The sequence below is a fragment of the Pinus tabuliformis genome, chromosome 8 (assembly GCF_031772625.1).
Source record: "Pinus tabuliformis cultivar Carrire ecotype Pingquan chromosome 8, CPIR1, whole genome shotgun sequence".
NCBI classification, from domain to species: domain Eukaryota; kingdom Viridiplantae; phylum Streptophyta; class Pinopsida; order Pinales; family Pinaceae; genus Pinus; species Pinus tabuliformis.
The window spans coordinates 16,755,267-16,781,793 of record NC_142294.1 but is presented as its reverse complement, the minus strand read 5'-3'; the positions used below and the strand labels follow the sequence as shown (position 1 = coordinate 16,781,793).

Here is a 26,527-nt window from a genome sequence, read left to right as displayed (position 1 = left end):
CTTGCAAGTCCACAGTCTGGCAATGTTTTCCAGCACCTACAAATTACCATTCAAACCTAATCATCAGTTTGCAGCTGAGATTAGACACAGACCAGCTATACATGACAATTTAAAGAACTGGAAAGTGTTTGATAGTGATGAGCAGATTAATAATTTTTTGACTTTAGATGAAGAATTTTCTAACAGTCACATAGATGTAGATACAGTTATTGAATTTGATCAAACAAATAAAATAGAAACAAACATTTTAGAAGAAAGTACAATTCAAATGCTTCATTCCACAAAGCTTACCAATAAACAAATGCAGGACCTTAAACAAATGGATATTGATGAAGTTATTGAAGGAGAATGAAAAGTCATTGGTTTAAAAGATAATCATTTGCCTAAAGGATCAACTCCTCTAGAAGACCTCTTTGATTCTAATGATATTCCAAAGAAACCTAAGATGGAACCATTAAAAGCAGACATTGAAGAATATAACCTAGGAACAGAAGAAAATCCAAAAATGATAAAGTTATCCAAACCTTTGCCTCCAGACCAAAAATTAAAATATGTTGAACTAATGAGAGAATTCCAGGATGTCTTTGCCTAGAGCTATGAGGACTTGAAATCATATGACACCTCTATAATTCAGCATACAACACCTATGAAAGAAAATTAGAAACCATTCAAACAAAAACTCAGAAGAATTAACCCTGTATTGCTACCATTGATTGAAAAAGAATTTAAACATATGTATGAAGCAGGGATAATTGCCCCTATTAGATTTTTAGAGTGGGTGTCTAATTTAGTATCCATTGGGAAGAAAAATGGGGAAATCAGATTATGTGTTGATTTAAGAAATGTGAATAAGGTTTCTTTGAAGGATAATTACTCTTTACCTAAGATGGATCATATTTTACAAAGGGTAGTAGGTGCTTCTAGGATTTCACTTTTAGATGGATTCTCAGGATATAACCAGATTCTGGTTCATCCTGACGGATAGGAAAAAACTACTTTTACAACACCATGGGGTACATTCATGTACATCAAAATGCCATTTGGGCTTAAAAATGCAGGAGAAACCTTCCAAAGAGCAATGGACATAGCATTTGCAAAAGAAATTCATGATTTTCTTGTTATATATCTGGATGACTTAACTATTTTTCTAAATCAGATCAGCAGCATTTGGACCATCTCGGATAAGTATTCCTAAAATGCAGAAAATATGGTATCTCTTTCAATCCAAAGAAGTCCTTGTTTGGTCTAGAGAAAGGTAAACTCTTGGGCCATATCATTTCCAAAGATGGCATTTGAATTGATTTTGCTAGAATAGAAGCTATTCTACAAATACATCATCCAAGAAATGTCAAAGAACTTCAAGCTTTCTTAGGAAAGATAATTTTTTTGAGAAGATTCATATCTAATTTACCTGAACTAATTAGATTGCTTAATGATATGTTAAAAAAGGATTCAAGTATTAAATGGACAGTAGAAGCCAAAAAATCATTTGAAGAAATTAAAATGGCTTTAACTAGAACACTGGTCTTAACCAGTCCACAATTTGATAGAGACTTCATAATATTTTCATTCACATCAGAACACACTATAGCAGTTGTTTTATTACAAAATGATGATAAAGGTTATGAGAAACCCATAGCCTTTTTTAGTAAAGCAGTCAGGGATGCATCATTAAAATAAAAAATCATAGAGAAACAAGCATTTGCACTTGTTAAAGCTATTGAAGACTTCAGAGTCTATATATTATACTCTCATGTGATAGCCTATGTACCAAATGTTGTTGTCAAAGACATCTTAATCCAGGATGGAATTGAGGGCAAAAGAGGTAAATGGATTGCTACCATATTGGAATATGATATTGAAATAAAACCTGCCAAGCTAATAAAAGGACAAGGATTGGCCAAACTTATGACAGAAACAAATTATCAAGCCCTAGACATTAATGAACTGGATAACGAATAGGAGATGGTGACTCCACAAATCAGCCAGGCCTTCTTAGATTCACCCTGGTACGTTGATGTGATTTATGTATTACTAAACATGTAGGCTCCTCTAAGGTTATCTAGAACAAAGAAAAGGTTTTTAAAGATGAAAGCTTCAAAGTTTTGTATTCTAGATAATGTTCTTTTTTGGAAAAATCATGAAGGAATTTTAATGAATTGTTTACTAAAAGAAAAAGCTGACAAGGCTCTCCAAGAATTTCATGCAGGAGACTATGGTGGGCACCTTTACTCGAAATCAACTGCAGACAAGATCCTAAGGGTTGGATTCTATTGGAAAACCTTGTTTGCTGATGTAAAGAAATTTGTTACTGCTTGCCATAAATGTCAAATTTTTGAAGGCAAGAGAAAATTGTTACCTTTACCCCTCAAACCAATTTCCACTGAAAAACCCTTCCAACAATGGGGCCTCGATTTCATTGGAGAAATCCATCCCCCCTCTTCTGGCCAACACAAATGGATTCTCACTACCACATACTATTTCACCAAATGGATAGAGGCCATCCCCTCCAGACAGGCCAATGACATAGTGATCATAGGATTCTTAGAAACCAACATATTGTCTAGATTTGGTTGTCCTGATAAAATCATAACTGACAATGCTGCTACCTTCAAATCCAAGAAGATGATAAGTTTCTGTAACAAGTACCACATCACCTTAGGCCATTCCACAGCCTATTACCCTCAAGGGAATGGACTGGCTGAGTCTTCCAACAAGAGCCTCATTAATATTATTAAAAAATTATTGGAGGAGAACAAGAAAAATTGGCACAAGAAACTGACAAATGCATTATGGGCATACATACTCACCACCAAAAAATATATTGGTACTAGTCCTTATGAGTTAGTCTATGGCATGGAGGTTGTTTTCCCTTCATCATTAGGAGTTCCTGTAATGAAATTACTTAAAGAAGCTCAGGTGGAACCTAATGATATCCAAAAAAGGATAAACCAAACCATCAATCTACAACAGGCCAGAGAGGAAGTGTATCAAAGATCCCAAGTGTTGCAGGAAAAGCTTAAGAAGATATTTGATAAAAGGACCATGGTATATGATTTCTACCTTGGAGACAAAGTGTAAGATGGGATTCCAAGAGAGAGGATAAGGGGAAACATGGGAAGTTTGACTTCCTATGGAAAGGACCTTATATTATCTATGCCTTACAACGAAACAATACATATTATCTGAAAAAATTGGATGGCACATAAACAAAAGAAGGGCCAGTTAGTGGTCAGATGTTGAAACATTACTTTTGTCAGGCGGAAAGAGTCGATTGTGCGGACACAACCAACCTCCCTATGAGCCTAAGACTCTCTAGTGACAAACAAGACAAACAAGAGCAATCCTTCTCTAAACATGCATTTACTATATGGGAAATCAAGTGTTTAGATCCTACCTGTAGTCCCACGCTGCTATAGCAGTCCAGCTCCGCTGATCCGGATGAGATCCTCCTTCACTTTGAAACCTGCATCCACTAACAATCAAACGATTAAATAGCACTTGATAATCTCATAGAATAAAACATATATAACACATAGACCAAGGAGTACATGAAACAACTCATAAATAACAAGTTATTGAGAAGAATGGACTCATTTGCATTAATAGGTAACAAAAGGAACAAATACAACCTGAGCCTCGGTGTTGTGCAAGTCCCTCCCAGGGTCCATCAAGAGTTCTCCTTTACTTTGACAAAGCTCACCCACTTCCAAATAGAACAAGCAAAGATGGCAATCTCTCCTCACAAGCTTCTAAATGGGAGTCCTAATTCCTGCAACATTTACTCTTAGAAATGTATAGCTTCCAACCTCCTCTCCTTCTGGCCCAATGCCTGTATTTATAGTGTTCAAGAGGAAGTTAATCAGGTCCACCATCAATGGGATAATCCCCTCTTTGGATGGGATAGCTCCCTTATTGATGGGATAAGTTCCTCTTTGGTAGGGGTGCATGAACCATCTGGAGGCTCTCAATACACGTCGAACAACCTTCTAGAATGCTCTAGAAATGACCACAAGTAACTTTTTAAAGATGAAACTTGCGCATTTTGACCTTTACAGGGGGACGCACCTGTCCTTTTACATACAGAGCGTCCAAAGACGCAGCTTCTGTGAACATTGGGTGCGTACCCGCAGGTAAGGTTGAGAGAACCTGTGTACCCAGAGATAAATACATTTATAAAGACTTTTCTCTCTTTTTGGAGTTTGACATGGAGAGCAGAGGCATAAGACTTGCCTAAGAGGATAGCATGACTGTTGATAGAGCCATACTAACTGTAAATAGTCATGGTGACATTTTTTAGTGTAACAGATTGCCCCCTAAAGTGCGAAGCCTGTAATAGATTAGGGTTTTGTATTATCTAGGAAGGGTGAAGCGCTTTATCATTTCAAGGATTATCTCGTGGAGAGCCTGGTCAGAACCTGCAATTTTCAACACAAAATACATGTATAAGATTATATCATCATTGAGGTAGGCATTCCCATACTCAGATCAAAACTTTAACTAACATACTAACTACTCTGATACAGGAATGATCTTGCAGTACATCATAATCATAGACTTTTGTAGACACAGTATGGGCGCAGCCATCTGTTTATGATTAGTCTACTTAGATAATGAATACAAAACTCCTCGCAGCCTGGATGGTGGAAACTAGATCCAGGGTCTTCATTTCTGCTTCCCGAATTGGTACGATTCTAGCCATGCGAATAAATGAGTTGATGTCGAACATGGTAGAAACCACTTGATTACCAGTCGATGATGAAAACTGTTAACAAGTGTGAGAGAGACCACCAGTAATGTCAATGGTTGTCAAAGTACCCAGTACAATCCATGAGATGTGAATGAATGAGTTGATGTCGAACATTTCACGGAATCCTTCGATCGAAAGTCAATGATGTAAACTGACGTCAAACGCGAGAAACCTGCCATTGATGCATGCAGACTTCAAGGTACTGACGATTTCTAAGTCATCTCTCTAGATAATGTGCTGATGTCGATAGAAAGCGACCCGTAGCAGGCAAGCCCGCAACACGAAATCATTGTTCAAGTTGAAGAAATGTTGCTGTAAGGACTGACTCAGGGATGGTCAAATGGATGACAAGTATTTTGCAGATGAAAGTTTTGCTTGCAGACCTCTTGAACACATAACAACACGACAGATGGCTTGGTGATGAATAACTCAAAGTTAATCCCTGGAACCCGGTTGAAGACTTTCAAAGTGGTTTGATCAACTGTGAGGTAAAAGATTTCCCAACCCAGGTGAATGAAAAAGTGTCGTGTTCAAGAGTGGTAATAAAGTTTCTTCTGAGACAAAAGATAACAAATAGGCTCATTCTTCTCTCTTTTCCCCCACCATTTCTGGCAAGTACCTCTTTATTTTTAACAAGCTTGAGGAGGATAACATATGCTTGATTATAAGCTCACCCTTCGGATGAGTCCAACCTAGTTTTGATTCGAACCCTAGGAAGGAGTGGTTCGTTCCTGTTTGTAATTGAACAGGTCCTTTACTGTGAAATGTTTAACGAGCCCAGTATAGGAGAAACTCGGCGTTTTTCAATTTTAGAGAGTCTGAAAAACTTAAGAAGACTCCAAGTTGAACTTTTTCGTAGATTTGTGTCCCTCAAGCCCGAAAAAGTATAAAATAATACCTGGGGGAACCGCTTGATCTTGCGACCAAGGAGTACTTTCATAATTAGTGCCACTGACCTAAAAAGTAAAAAGCAATCAAGGACACGTCGTTTTATTTCTGTATCGAGTTTGAAACAACAAAAACCCGGCAATCTTTTCCTGATTTTACGGTCAGAAAAGAGCTATAAGGGGACCGTCTTTTAATTCCATTTTAACGAGTGTAAAAGAAATGCTCGGCAATCTTTTCATATTTTAGGAGTCAGAAAAGGGCTTAAAAGATGACTCTGATATTTTGGTTCGTGAAAAATGACAATTTTCCCTCTAAATCCCTTTGTCCTGCACAAAAACGACACATTACTCATACCTGTTTAAGATAGGCAAAAATACATTGAAAAATATCCTTCCATGGTGAAAAATGAACAAACCTAGCATTCATTCATCCAAAAAACCTATAAAAAGACTTTTTACCATGCCATTTTTACCATTTTACTGTTGAGGTTGAAAAAAGGGCTTTTGGCAAGAAACTTCCCGTGGTCGCTGCGGAGAATCCGACTGTTAGAATCGAACGCCGTATCTTCCAGGTATTTCACAACATCCTCCTCTTCAATTTCATCCGATTAAAAGTTTGTTTTAGGTTTTAGTTTTGATTTTTGGGGGGTTTTGGGTTTCAAAAATCGCTCTGCGGGGTACGCAGGTGCCCTTAGGGTGACCTGCGTCCCCCGACTTTTTCCTATACAGGAAAAAGGTTGGGGGATGCAGCCCACCTTCAGGCCAGCTGCGTCTCGATGCTCTGTGTCCTAAACGCAGGGTGCGTCCCCCGCGAAAGGCGGAATTTGAAACCCCAAACTCCACAAACAACCATTTAAAATTTCCCAAATCAATTCTAATCTTTGTTTCTTGGTGTGTAGGGCACTCACCATGTTGGATTGGAGAGAAAGAGAGCACGAGGACGTTGATTTAGCCGCAATTAATCATCAACCTTCCATTGATGCCCTAAAAGCATGCAGACTATATAAATACTGGGCCATACCTGGCATGAGGGCTCAGGTAAGATTCTTGGAGTGGCTGGTTGAGAGATGGAACATTCATGAGCAATGCTTTTACATCGGAGGGCACCAGCTCGAGATAGAGCCCTCTGACATATACTTTCTCACTGGCTTGCCAAATAGGGGTGAGCAACTCAATCTAGCCGGGACTAGGCCAGGTGGCCAATCCCTTGCTAATCTCCGGGAAAATTGGTGCACACCCAATGCACACCATGCGAAAGGCGTGGAAATCAAACACATCTCTCTGCGTGAACTCAAGGTTATAGCTTTCACGGTTACCAAAATTTGCGGTGCAGCCGCTTTACATATTGCCACCGGGTCCCAAATGCGGATGGCGATTGACTGTTTCCAAGGCACCATTTTCAACTGGTGTGATGCTGTGTCGGCCAATATGAAGGGCCAACTGACTAAGGAAAAGAACGGACAACTGAAGACCTTTGGATATGGGCCTCTAGTTGTGAGCATTGCCTTAGAGAGAGTTCTGATGCTGATCCCTCAGCAACTCACTGTTGAAATATTGGGTCCTCGGGAGCCAAAGCTGATACGATGGGTTACGGTGATGGCCCGGCATCCTGACGAGGGCACAGCGGTTGTTCGATTCCTTGATAGTTATTTTCACTGGTTAGAGGACCAGGTTTTTTCGATTCAGGACTTTCCGTATGCCGGAGTAGATTTTCGAGGTGATCCGGACATGGTTCTTCCACAGGGAGAATAATGGGATGACAGAGGTACTTTATTTTTCACAAGTTTTCAAATTATATATTTTTTTTGTTTTTTATATATATCGTCTCAAAACTGACAGTAAAAATTTTCAAAATGCAGATGTTGGTCCACGACGCCCAGCCAACCTCCGGCCTTTTGAGAGGAGACATCCAGTTGCACCGGTACCGGCTCCACAGGACGCGGCTGTAGAGTCACTAGCTGAGTTGGAGCAGGATCTAGAGCGTCTGACGGTGGATATACCTGAGACTACCATAGATGATATTCCTATCAGACTTCAGCGCTATGTAGTCGCAGTCCCTGGGCCGTTTAGGAGATTTTTGTGTAAGGTAGCCCGTGCAGTGGTGTCGTATAGGGAGCACCACCAGTGATTGGCTAGCCACTTTTGTAGACACATATGACATTTTTGGCTTTTTGTACTTATCATTTTTGCCGATCATAAGGTGTTTTTCAACCTATGATCGAAGACGATGTATATTTTTGACACACTCCTATCTATATATATATATCATTATTACCGGCTTATCTTGTTTAACATATGTGATGAAATGTTTTTAAATTTACTTGCATGATTATCGTAAGTGTCTGTCCAAAATTCGAGAAGCAATTGCATCTGCTAATGTATTTAAAGACCTCGGAATATGCTGATATTCAATGTAATCAAATTCACGTTCCAAGAGACGCACTCTCAAAAACAACCTTAATAACACAGGATTTTTAATGGCATATACTCTATTAAGCTGTAATACAACAAGTTCAGAATCTAACCTCACTATCAAACGTCGAATTCCAAATGAAATAGATTCGGATAATAATTCAACCACTGCACTGTATTCTGCAATGTTGTTCGTTGTTTGACCGAGGCTTACCCCATGCATAGAAACTAACTCGTCAGAGGGCGAATAGATAAAAAAGAGGTCAAAAAAGGAAAGAAAATGAACCCCATCAAAAGAAAAGACCATGAAAGTGTGCAAGTCTAAATGCCACTACTTTTTGCTCTTGTGCAATAAACAATTGTGTGCAGCTTGTCACCTATGCCACAATTGATGAACAGTAAAATAGCTTAAACTTGGCTAGTTCATATTTTAATTTCATGCTTTAGAAGTAGAGAATAAAATCTGACCAAACTGTTTAATCTTGGCAGATAAGTAGATAGGTAGAGTGAATAAAAGGAGCTCAATAGTTTAATATGAGCCCTTGGATGTAATAAGGCTAGATTTAGATAGATATTTCCATGTAAAAGAAAATAAAAGTTTGATAAGGGTTTGCCAGTCTGAGTGCACCCAAATAAAGAAGAAAAATGTTAGGTTAAAGTAGGTAGGGTAGATAGATGATGTTGCATAATTACATGTGATGAATAATGACTCTAAATGTGTTAATATTTACTTTCATCACAAGTACAAGATAGAAATTACACTGAAAGCATTTCAAGCAAAGTAAGGTCAAATACTTAATTTCCCCCCTCATTTTTCCCTAGATTCTCACTAATTTCCCCTAAGTACTAAGGCATTTGCTAAATTAGAGGGGCTCAGAGCATTTCTCTGACTTCTGGAGGGATCGGACCCTCAACCCAATAGTTTATAAAGCCTAAAGTACTTTAAATTATTAATAAAATCACTCATTCACCTTCATAATTCTTTTCCTAAGTGTCATGCGGAAAGAGTCAATTTTGCGGACAAAACCGACCTACCTAGAAGCTAAGGATTTCTAGTGACAAACAAGACAATTAAACACTACCTTTCCCTAAATATGCATTTAGAATACAAGTTATCAGGTGTTTATAACATACCTTTAGTCCAACGCTTTGTAGTAGTCTAGCCTCGCCGATCCGGATGAGCTCCTCCTTCTCTTCGAAACCTGCATTCACTAAGAAGCAAAAGATTACATAGCACCTAAATAACTCATAAAATAAAACATATTCATCATACAGACCAAGGAGTATATGAAAAAAATCATGTATAACAATCTGTTGAGAAAAATGAGCTTAATTGTATTAAGTGGAAACAAAAGAAACCATTACAACCTGAGCCTTGGTGTTGTGCAGGTCCCTCCTAGGGTCCAGCAATAGTTCTCCTTTACTTTGATCAGCTCACCCACTTCCAAATGAAGCTAAGAAAGGATGGGAATCTCTCCTCTCAAGCTCAATAAGGGAGTCCTAATTCCAGCAGCATCTACCCTTAGGAATTTTCAGCTTTCAACCTCCTCTCCCTCTGGCCCAATGCCTGTATTTATAGTGCTTTAGAGGAAGTTAATTAGGTCCACCATCAATGGGATAAGCCCCTCTTTGAATATGATAGCTCCCCTCTTGATGGGATAAGTTCCTCTTTCATAGGGATACATGAACCATCTGGAGGCGCTCAATACACGTCAAACAAACTTCTAGAATGCTCTAGAATCGACCACAAGTAACTTTTTTGAAGTAAAACTCACGCCTTTTGACCTTTACAGGGGTACGCACCCACCCATTTACAGACAGAGTGTACAAGTACGCATGGAATGTGAACTTGAGGTGCATACACGCAGGTAAGGCTAAGAGAAACTGCGTACCCAGAGTTATATAGATTTTTAAAGACTTTCTCTCTTTCTTGGAGTTTGACATGAAGAGCAGAGGTATAATACTTGCCAAGGAGGATAGTATGACAGTTGATGGAGCCATACTAACTGCAAATGGTCATGGTGACAAATTTTAGTGTAACAGATTGCCCCCTAAAGTGCGAAGCCTGTAGTAGATTAGGGTTTCATATCATCTAGGAAGGGTGAAGTACTTTATCATTTCAAGGATTATCTTGTGGAGAGCCCAGTCGGAAGCTGCAAGTATTCAACACAAAATACATGTATGATATCATATCATCGCTGAGGTAGGCATTCCCATACTCAGGTCAAAAACTTTAACTAACAAACTAACTACTGCTCTGATACAGGAATGATTTCTGCAGTACATCATAATCATAGACTCTTGTAGACACAGTATGGACGCAGCCATCTGTTTATGATTAGTCTACTGTATAATGAATACAAAACTCCTTGCAGCCTGGATGGTAGAAACTAGATCCAGGGTATTCATTTCTACTTCCCGAAAAGGTACAATTCTATCCATGTGAATAAATGAGTTGATGTCGAACATGGTAGAAACCACTTGATTACCAGTCGATGATGTAAACTGTTAACAAGTGTGAGAGAGACCACCAGTGATGTCAATGGTTCTCAAAGTACCCAGTACAATCCATGAGATGTGAATGAATGAGTTGATGTCGAATATTTCACGGAGTCCTTCGATCGAAAGTCAATGATGTGAACCGTCATCAAAGGCGAGAAACCTGCCATTGATGCATGCAGATTTCAAGGTACTGACGATTTCTAGGTCATCTCTCAAGATAATGTGCTGATGTCAATAGAAAGTGACCCGTTGCAGGCAAGCCCACAACACGAAATCATAGATCAAGTTGAAGAAACGTAGCTGTAAGGACTGACTCAGGGATGGTCGAGATGGATGACAGGTATTTTGCAGATGAATGGTTTATTTGCAGTGACCTCTTGAACACATACCGACACAACAGATGGCTTGGTGACATTTGACCCAAAGTTAATACCCGGCTGAAGACTTTCAATGTGGTTTGATCAACTGTGAGGCAAAGGATTTCCCAACCCAGGTGAATGAAAAGTGTCATGTTCAAGAGTGGTGATAAGGCTTCTTCTGAGACAAAGGATAACAAATAGGCTCATTTTTCTCTCTTTTCCCCCACCATTTCTGGCAAGTACCTCTTTATTTTTTACAAGCTTGAGGAGGATAACATATTCTTGATTATAAGCTCATCCTTTGGATGAGTCCAACTTAGTTTTGATTCGAACCCTAAGAAGGAGTGGTCCATTCCTATTTGTAATCGAACAGGTCCTTTACTGTGAAATTTTAACGAGTCCAGTATAGGAGAAACTCGGCATTTTTCAATTTTAGAGAGTCTGAAAAAACTTAAGAAGACTCCAGGTGTTATAGACATTTTTGTGCCTTACAGCATTGAGCATGAAATGTCCATAATCCAAGGGATCCAAAGTCCCTAAATGAGTTGTTCCTACCCCTAGAGGAACAAGGTCAACCAATGACAGCTTCTCCCAGAAGTTCTCCACCAAAAACCACTCAGAAACAATCAATTCAGGATCAATTCAGAGGTTCCACTAGTTGTCTGCGCTGAAATGCAGAGATTACACTGGCTAGGTGCACTGCAACGCAGGTAGAAGAACTACCAGGGTGCGCTGAGCGGGAAATGACAAATGGAAAGTTCATTCAACGAGGTGGAAAGACCCTGGAAGCTTCCAGAATCTTCTCCAATGACACTTGCCTCAATGAATTCGACTAGTGATGAGTAAGAGGTTCTCAACCTCCAAGTGGAAGCAAGAACTGACAGAGAGAAGCCACAAGTCAAAACATGAGCTGACTCATCCTCTCTGCTCACATCTATATATGGATCTCTCACCTAGAGGTTCAGGAGGCTGGAATTTTGTACTTTGCAGAGAATTGTTGTTGGTTTAAGATTGATATTAGCACATTGGGTGGTTTATGCTTTGTTGGAGGAGAGGAAGGGATTCCTTTGCTGGGAGGTAGATGCTGGATCAGAACTCACTTGGTTGTATCTCCTCTTAGACTTTATTATCTTATCAATAAAGTATTTGAGTTTCTCCTACATGTTGTATACCAATGATGTTTTGTTATGCTTACATGTTTAGCTTAATCTGATCTTGAGCTTTTTATGAATGTATGTTTGTATCTTTGTGTAGTTTCTCTCTCTTGTGATCTTGCAGGAATTTGGTGAAGCTGGGCCAATGAAGGAGCAAGAAGCTGGGAGCTACTGAAGAGAGGAGTGATTTGGATCGACAAACTAGCGGAAGATACAGGTTAGTTAGATCCTTCTTCCTCACTTACATTTCATAAAGAAGAATACTCAAATAAGTTTACCTGTTTGTTGCTAAGGCACTATCACCTCTTAGAGTGGGATAGGGGCATTCCGTATTGGATACTTTTCCCAACAACAAATTGGCGACTCCACTGGGGAGAGTATCTTGTTAGTTTATTTGTGTTTCTATTGTTGTTCTTCTCATAAACTCAGGAGTGCCGAATCGAAATGCACTTGCCATTTTCAAGTGCAAAGTAGAGATCTGCCACTCTAGTCCAATCACTGGGCCTGTTTTTATGATCTGAACAAACTGATCCACAAGTGCTCTAACAGCCCTTTGTGATAGATCTTAGTCCTCCTTTAAATAATCCTCCTAATTGTACCTAATTGATAGCTTTGATCCGGCCAAAAACTGTTGATTTAACTGCAAACCGTAACCCAGAACCCAGAAACAACTCTCGTTTCTGCTTCAGCGCAGACTCTGTGAAGAGGTTCTGCATTTCAACGCAGGTCCCGTGAAGGCTACCTGCGCTGAATGTCAAAACCTCTGTGTTGGGAGTGCGTTGATCAGTCTTTGCCTTGTGCAGCTGTGGTTCCTTGATTCCTTTTGCTCAGTTTTATCTCTGTTTTTTGCAGCCTGTTATCAGTCAGTGTACCTATATGAAGCCCCTTTTCTTTGCCTCAATTCCGCCTCATTTGTATAAAGAAACTGTATTTGTTCTTTGTGTATTTGTTACATCATTTTTAGTTTCCCATTACAAAAGTAAACTAGTCATACTGTCACCCTTAGATCTAGACCTGTCGTAAGTGTCGTTTTGATCTTAGGAGTGAGTTTGTTTGTTGTTCACAGTTGATTTAGCTTTTACTTTTGTCATTTGGTTTGAATTTATGCATTTCTAGTGTCGAAACAAGTAAATCATAAGGTGTCATAATCGTATTTTTGATTTTGAAAAAAGAACTTGTTTATGTTTTCACTTGAAATCGAATTCAAATTTGTACAACAGCTTTCTTTTTAGGCATCAATATTAAGGAAGCGAAAACAAATACATGCATTTGTGCATTTGCATTTTGATAGTTTGCATGCTTTGATTTAGGGAAAAGTGCATTACAATTTGCTCTATGCTCTTTGAGAAAAGTTTGTATCTTCCTTTTCCCCTTGTAGCTAGGATTTTCATTGTTGAAAAGATATAAAAGCTTGCTTATCATCTTTAGACTGCATTTAGGAATTGTATCACACATCTCGTGGTGATCCAAAAAGGCAAACTTATAAGAAATATCAACCTAAAATAAATTGAATGAACTTAACAATGCTTTGTAACTTAACGCACAATATAGAGGTCTAGGCTAGAGACGTGTTCCGGCGTCGTAAAACCTGGTGACTCTCGATCTCGCTGATGGTTGGGTGATTCCTCCTGAGGGACGATAGCGCCAGTACGGATTGTGCTCCCACGTACCATCTAGTATATATTGGGAGACCCCTATAGGCATAAAACCTTTATCCTTAGGAAGCCGTGTCGGCCGCCCTACTGATCGCAATGCACTGAACACAGCATTCAGGAAGATTGACCGCCTGTACCTTAAAAAGTATTCTGCGGTTTTGCGAAAAGTTTGGCACACCCTCTACCTAGAACTTCAGAGCAGTTCCTTTTGGCCTTTTTCAGACTCTATAACAGAAAAAGTCCATTCGAGCATTTGTCACTTCGGGCTCGTTAAAACATCGAAGGAGACTAGAGTCATCTTTAGCTTTTTCTCGACTCTTTAAAATTGAAAAAGCAAGTTGTGTCTAAAGCATCGTTAAAATTTATTTTAAACGGAACAATCACCCCTTTTTCCTGCGTTGATCTTTAAGTTGAGAAAATGGAACCCACCAACCAAGGAATTCCCCTTGGTGGAAATCCTAGTCCCTTCTCCTCTTGGGGAGATGTTGGTGCGCCCCATATGGCCACATTGTCGCTTCCAGGACTGACAATTGGCTTGCCAGTCTGGCTCTTCTCAACCAATGTCGTTCAGAACACCACTATTCTTGAACAGTCGAATCAATAGTAAGACCAGTCCAGATTTGCCCACCAGCCTTCTACTTCCTCTAATTCTTCCTCTCCTCCTTCCTCTTCGCTTGACAGAACTGGTAAGACAAAAAACCAAGTTCCTAAGGAGAAGAAGGAAAAGAAGAAGAAAGAGAAGAAGAAGAAGGAGCCTAAAACGACTGGGGGCAAACAAGTGTCGTCTGACAGAAATCCACACACAGCACTGACTAGGCCTAAATCGCCATGTGTCATATGCAAGGGAGACCACTTCCACAGAGATTGTCCCTGCATCCCTCGGATACTAAGGGACTGGTCTCCCCGTTTGCACAATCCGGTGGCATCAACCTTTGGTAGTCATGTTGAATGCATACCGTCAACTAGCGAAAGTGAAGTCCTTGGACAAAAAGGGAGAGCTAGATCTCCCTGTAGACTGTGCGAATGCAACCACGCCATCCACCGTTGTCCCTTCTTAGACAAAGCGAAAAGAGTTTTGGATGATCGTCCGGTTTCACCGTTACGACTTCCTCCTGGATATAAAAAACTCTTGCCGAGTCCTTCGTTAGTTGAAAATCCAGCTGGCCCGCTCAAGTGGTCAGCTGAAGCGCCGGTCATTGAAGATGAACCAGCTGAATCCATACTTGACGAAAGTCAAAAGGTCGAGGCGGCAGTTGACCCGGTCTTGCCTTCAGAAGATTTGTCTTCGAATGATACAGTCACTGAAGAGGATAAAGATGACACCATCCAAATTCTCTTCATCAACACAGACTCCGACGAGCACGGGGGCACTCCCCCCATTCCTTTATCGCAGGAAGGAAGTTCGTGAGAGTGATACCCGACCGTTTACTCAGTCCCACCACAAAGCAACCTAGTTGTCTCCTTCGACTGGAACCAACTAGGCAGGCCCCATTTGCCAGCAAGCATACCATTCAGAATTATCGTCCAAATATACAGAATGGTAATGGCTGGCACCATCATTGATGAGGGGGAATCTGTGAGTATCCTTTCCTCTATTGCTTGGAAAGCGCTTGGTTCGCCAGCGCTTTTGCCTGAAATGAGAAATCTGACAGGCTTTGATAAAGGAACCAGTCGACCTTTAGGGATCCTCCCCAATATGCCCATAACATTGAAAGGGAAGACCGTTCAAATGAACGTGATGGTCGTTCAAGGACCCTTGGATTATAACCTACTCCTTCGACGAGACTATATATATTGCATGGGAGCCATCGTCTCCTCACTCTTTAGAGTAATGTGTTTTCCACACGAAGGAAGAGTGGTCAAGCTTGTGGACCAGCTTTCATTTCCGGGATCACACATCGCAAATAGTCATATACCGTCCCTAAATGGTCTCTTCACGCAAGAAATGTCTCAACCCACGGTCCGTCCTCCCGATGAGCGCGATTAATTCGGAGGGATATGACTGGAACCTAGGAGGCATGCGTCTTGGTCTGCTTCAGCAGGAAAACCTTGGGTATAGGGTAGGTTTCCGTGGGAGAATATGACTAGTCTGTACCCCGCCCATGCTGAAGAGGGTTATTCTAGAATAAGACTCTCTTGTCAAAGTTATGTGAGTTGACAAAATTGAGTCAATCACCTTTGTCTATCTCGGTAGACATTGCTGAAGAAGTGTTTTGTTTGAAAGATTAATAGAACAATCTTTGGGTGACCTGTAAGAGGTAGGCCTCTCTCGCTGAAACAAATGTTTTATCGGACTAAAGTAGGGGTAACCTTGAAACTCTTTTTTATACCAGGGGGCATGAAAACCTTTTTGAGTGCAAGCAAGGGGCGGCTATTTATTTTTTAAATTTTTAGGTCCTCCCTTTAAACCCGTAGGTCTAACCCTTTAAACTCGTAGGATTAGTCGTTTCCGAACTTGCATAAAGAAAGGATTCCAGGAGCAAAGCTTTGTAAGGCACAAGCTCCATAAAAAATGGGATCTTACATGAGACATTCTTATCATATGACTGGATAATCGAGCAGTTTTAGCGCATAGTTCATGCTCGTTAAAAAATAAACATAAGATCGAGCAGTTTTAGCACATAGTTCATGCTCGTTAAAAAATAAACATAAGACTGAGTAGTGTTTTTCCACGTTTAAGCTCGTTAAAAAATGAACTATCTTCCGGTAAATAACCACCGTGAATGTAACATTATCATCCATTAAAGCCTTGGTCGTGTTTGCACCGTCACCTCCACTTTTCCATTGGCCGATCGTTCACCTCCATATGATTGTTTACCCATTTTGAGGAACAGCTGCGAAGAGTGATCTCACTAGCCATCCTTGTGACACTGTCGTGCTTGGAAAATTCCAACCCTTACCTGGAATCAGCTGCTAACCCGTTTTATCACTCGTTCCTCAAAAAACGAGTCTTCTTTAAGCTCTTTTCATCTGACTCATAAAATATGAAAAGATTGCCGAGTTTTGGCCTTCCAGCTCATTAAAGCGACCGGAAGTGCTATCCCTCCTCTAGATTTTAATCTTTTTGGACCTGAGGGATTATTGCACAAAAAGATCGAGCGCTTGTTTTGTTCGGCTCGTTAAAACTATCGAAAATTCATACCTTCTGTATTGTTTTATACTTTTTCGGACTTAAGGGATTAGATGATGAAAAATGACTTTCGGATTTGACTTTACGTACCTTTTCAGACTCTCTAAAAATGAAAAGGACCGAGTTATCCTTGTCGTTAGACTCATTAAAAGCATTAAATAGCAACAAACTTGTCTTTAGACGAGAACGAGTTTCACTATCGCTAGGCTCGTTAAAACGTAGCGATGGGTTTGCCCAAAGGGAAAATTATAGAACAAGCACATGTTATCCTCCTCAAGCTTGAAAAAAATAAAGAGGTACTGGTCAGCAATGACTGGGGAAAAATTGGGAAGAAACTCAAAGAACTTTATTGGTAGCAAGTCGCTCTTGAACATGACACTTCCACTCCGTGCCTGAGTCGGGTTGGGTTGTTTCATTCACCGGTCACATCACAATGGTCGCGCCAATACCATCCATCTTTGGGGTAAATGCTACCAATCCATCACACAAGTGTCGCCGATATGTTCAAGAGAAGTCATCCAGAGAAGTCAACCATGTCCCATCCACTACCATACATTATCCTTCATCCTTTCATGACCGCCACCCTGAACCATATATCATCAGATCGTTTTCACCTCCATCAAAATCATTTGCTCCGTTCCGTGTCACTGATGTGGGATACATTAAGGCCCTCCTTTGACGGTGTTAGACTCCGTCTCATGTCAGAGATAGATTCTTCTTCAAAACAGTGTTTTGAAGAAGAAATCATTAATGTTGCTTTTCAGATTATGTAATTTGTTCTTCAGCTCTTCAACTGGCAGCGATTTCTTCATATGGTTTGAACTATCATGGCACAGAAGTTCTCTATCGTGGCTTACTTGTGAAATACTCAGCTGGAGGATGGATTTAAGTGAGAAGATCACAGTGTGTTTGCCTTTCATAGGACTTTCTATTATAGACTCCGTTCCACAGGAACTAGCCTTTGCATGTGCAAGAGGGATCAAGATCCAGATATTGCAAGGCTTACCTCAACAGAAGCTTATTCTTTAAGCAGCATCAGTTCAATTTGACAACCATCTACCCCATCCCATATATCCAGTCATGGTCTGTAATGAAAATGCTTCTAGTGGGCCATTGAGTATGATCAAGCGACAGCAGAAGCATTCAAGCTCAATCACCCAGAAGGCCGAGGTTTTCTGTCAGAATTGCAACGTTATAATAAGGTCAACTATGGAAAAGGGAGGAGATATTGATGACTGCATCTCAATGCAAGAGGCGGTTGAGCTATCTTTAGAACTTACCGATGAGCAAAAGTCTAAGCTTCCCTTACCAGGACAAGTAGATTTCATTAATGGTGGACCACCTTGTCAGGTTTTTTCTGGAATGAATAGATTTAACCAAAGAGCTTGGAGCAAAGTAAGATGTGAGATGATATTGACATTTCTCTCATATGCTGATTATTTTCGGCCAACATTCCTTTTATTGGAGAATGTCAGAAATTTTTTATCCTTCAACAAAGGTTAGACATTTCGTCTCATGCTGGCATCACTCTTGGAAATGGGGTACCAGGTGCGATTTGGGGTTCTTCAAGCTGGAAACTATGGGGTTTCACAATCACGTAAAAGGGTATTTATTTGGGCAGCTTCGCCTGAGGAATTTCTTCCAGAATGGCGAGAACCTATGCATGTTTTTGCTAGTTCACAGCTAAAAATATCCTTGCCTGGAGGTTTACAGTATGCTACTGTGAGAGATGCTGCACTGGGTGTGCCTTTTCATCCTATAACAGTGAGAGATACAATTGGTGACTTGCCACCTGTTGGTAATGGTGCAGTTCAGTTGGAAACAACATATGGGAATGGTTCAGTCTCTTGGTTTCAGAAACAAGTTCGTGATGCAGAAGTTGTCCTTTATGACCATATATCTAAGGAATTGAATGAATTGAATTTCAAACGTTGCCAACGAATCCCTAAGCGCCCAGGTGCTGATTGGCGAGATCTTCCAGAGGAAAAGGTTAAATTGTCTACTGGGCAAATAGTTGATCTCGTTCCTTGGTGCTTGCCCTACACTGCCGATTGGCATAATCAGTGGAGAGGTCTGTTTGGAAGACTAGACTGGGAAGGGAACTTCCCTACGTCTATTATAGATCCACAACCTATGGGCAAAGTAGGCATGTGCTTTCATCCTGAGCAAGACCGTATTGTCACTGTTCGAGAATGTGCATGCTTCCAAGGTTTTCCAGACACAGACAAGTTTTGCGGTAATATACAAAGCATGTATCGTCAAATTGGGAATGCAGTGCCTCCACCTTTGGCATTGGCTCTAGGTAGAAAAATAAAGGAAGCAGTGGATTAAAGTTGAGTGCGGAAATGCAAAACGATCCTCCAATTTTTTTGATCTAAACTGCAATGGTCAGGACAGACATTGATGTGCGAAATTGTAGCTGTGTCATTCGTTTTGAAAGGAGCTTTATTCAATCTCGTGGGTGAGTCAAAACAAATCAAATTTTATCCTTCTTCTTGAGAGAGGTTCAGTGGGCCAAAGGGGAGATATCTTCAAACAGTCTCAGAATGTCTCTACTTAGCAGATTCTTCCACAGGAGGTGTCCCGATGGCCTTCTTAAATTTGTTGATAGAGTTTATGTATTCGACTCATGTTTCTCAACTGAGGTTCTACCAGATGAGATATATCACATTTATTTGCGAGAAATTGTCACCAAGTTGCATGAACAATATCCCGATTCTGCCTTTCTCGCATTTAATTTCAGAGAGGGAGAGAAGAGGAGTGAATTTGCGGAAATTGTGTGTGAATGTGATGTTACAGTTATGGATTACCCCAGACAGTATGAGAATTGCCCTCTTCTTCCGTTGTCTCTGATCCATCATTTTCTTCGTGCAAGTGATAAGTGGCTGTCAATGAGAAACCATCAGAACATTATACTTATGCATTGTGAAAAAGGAGGCTGGCCCTTACTAGCTTTTCTTTTTTCGTGCTTTCTCATTTACAGAAAGCTTCAAACTGGTGAGCAAAGGATTCTCGACAGTGTTTACAGAGAGGCGCCAAAAGGTTATCTGCAGTTCTTGTCACCTCTAAATCCATTTCCTTCACAGTTGCGTTATCTTCAATATGCAAATTCAATATCGCCAAAGGGAAGATCAACCGTTTGCATATGAATTACAGATACATGAACGTGGCAGTGGTTGCAATATTTAAGGCAAAAAATCTGGACCGAGACCATTAATAGCATTGCAGTGACATGGTAGCGCTCATCATCCGGATTCTTTTGAGGAAGAAGACGCTGAAGAGGCATTCAACATCATGATTTGGCTAAATAAATACTTAACTCAAAACAGAATTTTCCCATTTATTTTTAGATGGTATTTTTAATACGTGGATTGTTTTTGCCCCCAAGCTCAACTGTAAAGACATCTGTCACAGCAGAAGATGGGTCAATGCGCTTACTTCTATCCTCAGTCCCGATTCAAAGGGGCCAACGCTCTATATGTCAGCCAGCAGAGGATTTCAAAAGAAACGAATTTCCTATTTCAAGATCACCTAAATCAAAGAGATATGCTCCAGTTTAGCCTCATAATTAGCCAAATCATCAACAGAATGTTAATTTAAAAGTTTGTTTTATTAAAATCGCCAATGTATTTCCAGAAATTCGGGAGCAGTTGTAATTTCTAGCATATGCAAAGTGGCAGAGAACGAGGAGCGATTGCCTAGTTGGGATCGACACCTGTGAACGCACTTGTTTCCATCTTCAGCAGCGCTTAGTGGTTATTGTTTTTGTTTTTTTTTAGTTTTATTTATTAAATAATCATAAAACAAATCCCTCATCTTGGGGTCGATTGGTTTTCCCCCAGCTGGTTTTTTGTTTCATTTTTGGTAATGTGAGTAAAACTGTGCCCCTGTTTTGGGCAGCAGTTTTATTTATTGTATTAAAAATGTCATTTGTAAAGTGAGAGAGAAGAAGAGTAGGGAGTTTTTCTGAGCGCTGGGAGCTGCCGGAGAAGCAGAGAGCTTTGTAATGTACAGTTTTCTACAGAGAATTTAATGGAATTTCACAGCTCTGTTTGCTGAGATTCATGTGGTATGTTGATTTAGCATGAGTTTTTCCCTTTGTCTCATATGTAATCAGTTATATTCCATTTCATTTCATGACCCTTTCAAGCTGAACAAATGAAGTGATTAGGTAGGAATTCATAGTATTATATGCTCCTCCTATAAGTTTGTTCGCATTCGATGTTTTCTACTGTTTAAGGAGGATTCAGAGTTATTGTCTGCCCTCCTTAGCTCCTCACCAGTCTTTCCATCCCATTTGAAACCAGATTTGGTGTTAAATTGCATGCCTACCTTGCCTCAGTTGACAACCTGCGTAGTCATTATATTTTTCTGTTTGAAGCTGTGATTTTGCCCATGTAGCCCAGAAAAGCCCCGTCATTCCATTAAAAAACCCCAAAAATCATTAAATCCAAACCCCCTATCAATTTACTAGCCTAATATCTTTGATCCTAATTGGTCAGCTTATTATATTATAAGATCTATCGAATCTGACCCGAGAGAGCCTTCTCATACCTCGTAGGGCTAGCTACGAGGTGAAATGGTTTGATGTAGCCTTGAAGATTTACCTTCCTCAACCTAGGGTGAAATCTCAAGCGCTAACATATTGGCGACCATACTGGGGAAGAACAAACTTGTTTGTGTGTTGATGTGTGAGTTTCGCAAGTCTTAGACGGAGCCTGAAGTTATGCCAGAAGCCTTCGAAAACGCTCTTGTTTTACATCAGCGTTAGTAGATAAACGCTGCTTCAGTCAATCTCCGTGAGCTTGTGAATACGACCACTTCGATTGTATTTTACCCCAGTACATGTATCAAGTTCAGATCTGATGCTGATGGTGGACAGCAGTCAGACACTTATGCAGGCTGAACCATTCACCTGGCGACTCCAACTTGATCCAGAAATTCCAGTGCCTGTTGATATGTTCATGCAATGGTAGGGTATGTGGAAAACCCTGCACTGTGTGAAGCTCTAAATGAATTTAGAGAAAGCTTAGTGGATATTGAAATTAATGAAGAAGTTTTAAGTTTTTTCCTTCAATGTTTGAAATCTCCGGATTATCATCCTAGCGTCTGTGAGTTACTTGTGGAAAGAATTGAAGATGAGATTCAACGGTTAGATGAGCAGATTCAATCTTATGATTTCCAAGACCCTAAAAAGTTTTTGGAAATCCTTCCTCCATCGAAACAAGAAATAACAGATTTGCCTATAGAGGTATACATTGACAATGTGCAGCTGGAAGTATGTATTGCAGAGTTGGGGCAGCCAACAGAGGCCGGTGTCCGTGATCCTATTGCAGCATACATGGACACATTTTTCACTTTGATTGACAGATCGGGCTGTCTTGTACCTGACCAGGATCAACATGTGCATGAAGGGCTGCCAGCAACTGCATCTGTGACTTCGTGGCAGCATTCTCAAGCGGCTTCATTGTCAGGTTTAATTGAATGGTTAATATGGCATTTTAGCATTACCTGATCTATTGTTTGTACAGCAGATTAGAATAGGTTATGTACATAAATAAGCAGCCATAAGGGCAGCATCTTGTTTCAGTTGGCTTTTAGTTTGATTGAGTTAAGTTTCAGTGTGAAAATAAGTCTTCAGCAATGTTGATTTGTTGGAAAGATGACTCCATTGCCCAATGGTGGAGGCACGGTCTGCTCTACCAAAGTTCTGCGGTTCTTGGCACCTCCAGGAAGCTGCAGCTGCCATCCCAAATGGAGCCAATGTTAGACTCCGTCTCATGTCAGAGATCGATTCTTCTTCAAAACAGTGTTTTGAAGAAGAAATCATTAATGTTGCTTTTCAGATTATGTAATTTGTTCTTCAGCTCTTCAACTGGCAGCGATTTCTTCATATGGTTTCAACTATCATGGCACAGAAGTTCTCTACCGTGGCTTACTTGTGAAATACTCAGCTGGAGGATGGATTTAAGTGAGAAGATCACAGTGTGTTTGCCTTTCATAGGACTTTCTATTATAGACTCCGTTCCACAGGAACTAGCCTTTGCATGTGCAAGAGGGATCAAGATCCAGATATTGCAAGGCTTACATCAACAGAAGCTTATTCTTTAAGTAGCATCAGTTCAATTTGACAACCAGCTACCCCATCCCATATATCCAGTCATGGTCTGTAATGAAAATGCTTCTAGTGGGCCATTGAGTATGATCAAGCGGCAGCAGAAGCATTCAAGCTCAATCACCCAGAGGCCGAGGTTTTCTGTCAGAATTGCAACGTTATAATAAGGTCAATTATGGAAAAGGGAGGAGATATTGATGACTGCATCTCAATGCAAGAGGCGGTTGAGCTATCTTTAGAACTTACCGATGAGCAAAAGTCTAAGCTTCCCTTACCAGGACAAGTAGATTTCATTAATGGTGGACCACCTTGTCAGGTTTTTTCTGGAATGAATAGATTTAACCAAAGAGCTTGGAGCAAAGTAAGATGTGAGATGATATTGACATTTCTCTCATATGCTGATTATTTTCGGCCAAGATTCCTTTTATTGGAGAATGTCAGAAATTTTTTATCCTTCAACAAAGGTCAGACATTTCGTCTCATGCTGGCATCACTCTTGGAAATGGGGTACCAGGTGCGATTTGGGGTTCTTCAAGCTGGAAACTATGGGGTTTCACAATCACGTAAAAGGGTATTTATTTGGGCAGCTTCGCCTGAGGAATTTCTTCCAGAATGGCCAGAACCTATGCATGTTTTTGCTAGTTCACAGCTAAAAATATCCTTGCCTGGAGGTTTACAGTATGCTACTGTGAGAGATGCTGCACTGGGTGCGCCTTTTCGTCCTATAACAGTGAGAGATACAATTGGTGACTTGCCACCTGTTGGTAATGGTGCAGTTCAGTTGGAAACAACATATGGGAATGGTTCAGTCTCTTGGTTTCAGAAACAAGTTCGTGATGCGGAAGTTGTCCTTTATGACCATATATCCAAGGAATTGAATGAATTGAATTTCAAACGTTGCCAACGAATCCCTAAGCGCCCAGGTGCTGATTGGCGAGATCTTCCAAAGGAAAAGGTTAAATTGTCTACTGGGCAAATAGTTGATCTCGTTCCTTGGTGCTTGCCCTACACTGCCGATTGGCATAATCAGTGGAGAGGTCTGTTTGGAAGACTAGACTGGGAAGGGAACTTCCCTACGTCTATTATAGATCCACAACCTATGGGAAAAGTAGGCATGTGCTTTCATCCTGAGCAAGACCGTATTGTCACTGTTCGAGAATGTGCATGCTTCCAAGGTTTTCCAGACACATACAAGTTTTGCGGTAATATACAAAGCATGTATCGTCAAATTGGGAATGCAGTGCCTCCACCTTTGGCATTGGCTCTAGGCAGAAAACTAAAGGAAGCAGTGGATTAAAGTTGAGTGCGGAAATGCAAAACGATCCTCCAATTTTTTTGATCTAAACTGTAATGGTCAGGACAGACATTGATGTGCGAAATTGTAGCTGTGTCATTCGTTTTGAAAGGAGCTTTATTCAATCTCATGGGTGAGTCAAAACAAATCAAATTTTATCCTTCTTCTTGAGAGAGGTTCAGTGGGCCAAAGGGGAGATATCTTCAAACAGTCTCAGAATGTCTCTACTTAGCAGATTCTTCCACAGGAGGTGTCCCGATGGCCTTCTTAAATTTGTTGATAGAGTTTATGTATTCGACTCATGTTTCTCAACTGAGGTTCTACCAGATGAGATATATCACATTTATTTGCGAGAAATTGTCACCGAGTTGCATGAACAATATCCCGATTCTGCCTTTCTCGCATTTAATTTCAGAGAGGGAGAGAAGAGAAGTGAATTTGCGGAAATTGTGTGTGAATGTGATGTTACAGTTATGGATTACCCCAGACAGTATGAGAATTGCCCTCTTCTTCCGTTGTCTCTGATCCATCATTTTCTTCGTGCAAGTGATAAGTGGCTGTCAATGAGAAACCATCAGAACATTATACTTATGCATTGTGAAAAAGGAGGCTGGCCCTTACTAGCTTTTCTTCTTTCGTGCTTTCTCATTTACAGAAAGCTTCAAACTGGTGAGCAAAGGATTCTCGACAGTGTTTACAGAGAGGCGCCAAAAGGTTATCTGCAGTTCTTGTCACCTCTAAATCCATTTCCTTCACAGTTGCGTTATCTTCAATATGCAAATTCAATATCGCCAAAGGGAAGATCAACCGTTTGCATATGAATTACAGATACATGAACGTGGCAGTGGTTGCAATATTTAAGGCAGAAAATCTGGACCGAGACCATTAATAGCATTGCAGTGACATGGTAGCGCTCATCATCTGGATTCTTTTGAGGAAGAAGACGCTGAAGAGGCATTCAACATCATGATTTGGCTAAATAAATACTTAACTCAAAACAGAATTTTCCCATTTATTTTTAGATGGTATTTTTAATACGTGGATTGTTTTTGCCCCCAAGCTCAACTGTAAAGACATCTGTCACAGCAGAAGATGGGTCAATGCGCTTACTTCTATCCTCAGTCCCGATTCAAAGGGGCCAACGCTCTATATGTCAGCCAGCAGAGGATTTCAAAAGAAACGAATTTCCTATTTCAAGATCACCTAAATCAAAGAGATATGCTCTAGTTTAGCCTCATAATTAGCCAAATCATCAACAGAATGTTAATTTAAAAGTTTGTTTTATTAAAATCGCCAATGTATTTCCAGAAATTCGGGAGCAGTTGTAATTTCCAGCATATGCAAAGTGGCAGAGAACGAGGAGCGATTGCCTAGTTGGGATCGACACCTGTGAACGCACTTGTTTCCATCTTCAGCAGCGCTTAGTGGTTATTGTTTTTGGTTTTTTTTAGTTTTATTTATTAAATAATCATAAAACAAATCCCTCATCTTGGGGTCAATTGGTTTTCCCCCAGCTGGTTTTTTGTTTCATTTTTGGTAATGTGAGTAAAACTGCGCCCCTGTTTTGGGCAGCAGTTTTATTTATTGTATTAAAAATGTCATTTGTAAAGTGAGAGAGAAGAAGAGTAGGGAGTTTTTCTGAGCGCTGGGAGCTGCCGGAGAAGCAGAGAGCTTTGTAATGTACAGTTTTCTGCAGAGAATTTAATGGAATTTCACAGCTCTGTTTGCTGAGATTCATGTGGTATGTTGATTTAGCATTAGTTTTTCCCTTTGTCTCATATGTAATCAGTTATATTCCATTTCATTTCATGACCCTTTCAAGCTGAACAAATGAAGTGATTAGGTAGGAATTCATAGTATTATATGCTCCTCCTATAAGTTTGTTCGCATTCGATGTTTTCTACTGTTTAAGGAGGATTCAGAGTTATTTTCTGCCCTCCTTAGCTCCTCACCAGTCTTGCCATCCCATTTGAAACCAGATTTGGTGTTAAATTGCATGCCTACCTTGCCTCAGTTGACAACCTGTGTAGTCATTATATTTTTCTGTTTGAAGCTGTGATTTTGCCCATGTAGCCCAGAAAAGCCCCGTCATTCCATTAAAAAACCCCAAAAATCATTAAATCCAAACCCCCTATCAATTTACTAGCCTAATATCTTTGATCCTAATTGGTCAGCTTATTATATTATAAGATCTATCGAATCTGACCCGAGAGAGCCTTCTCATACCTCGTAGGGCTAGCTACGAGGTGAAATGGTTTGATGTAGCCTT

General features: G+C 40.3%; 1 protein-coding gene and 1 pseudogene across 1 annotated transcript; both read left to right on the top strand.

The window, feature by feature from the left end:
* LOC149233932 (DNA (cytosine-5)-methyltransferase 1A pseudogene) overlaps positions 1 to 19,180 on the top strand; it is a 97,251-nt pseudogene extending 78,071 nt beyond the window's left edge.
* A 3,861-nt stretch (positions 19,181 to 23,041) lies between these two features.
* Positions 23,042 to 24,261, top strand: LOC149233931 (DNA (cytosine-5)-methyltransferase 1A-like). The gene has a single exon (XM_089368099.1). The coding sequence runs from the start codon at positions 23,140 to 23,142 to the stop codon at positions 24,259 to 24,261; it is 1,122 nt and encodes a 373-aa protein (XP_089224225.1). The 5' UTR covers positions 23,042 to 23,139.
* The last annotated feature ends 2,266 nt before the right edge of the window (positions 24,262 to 26,527 follow it).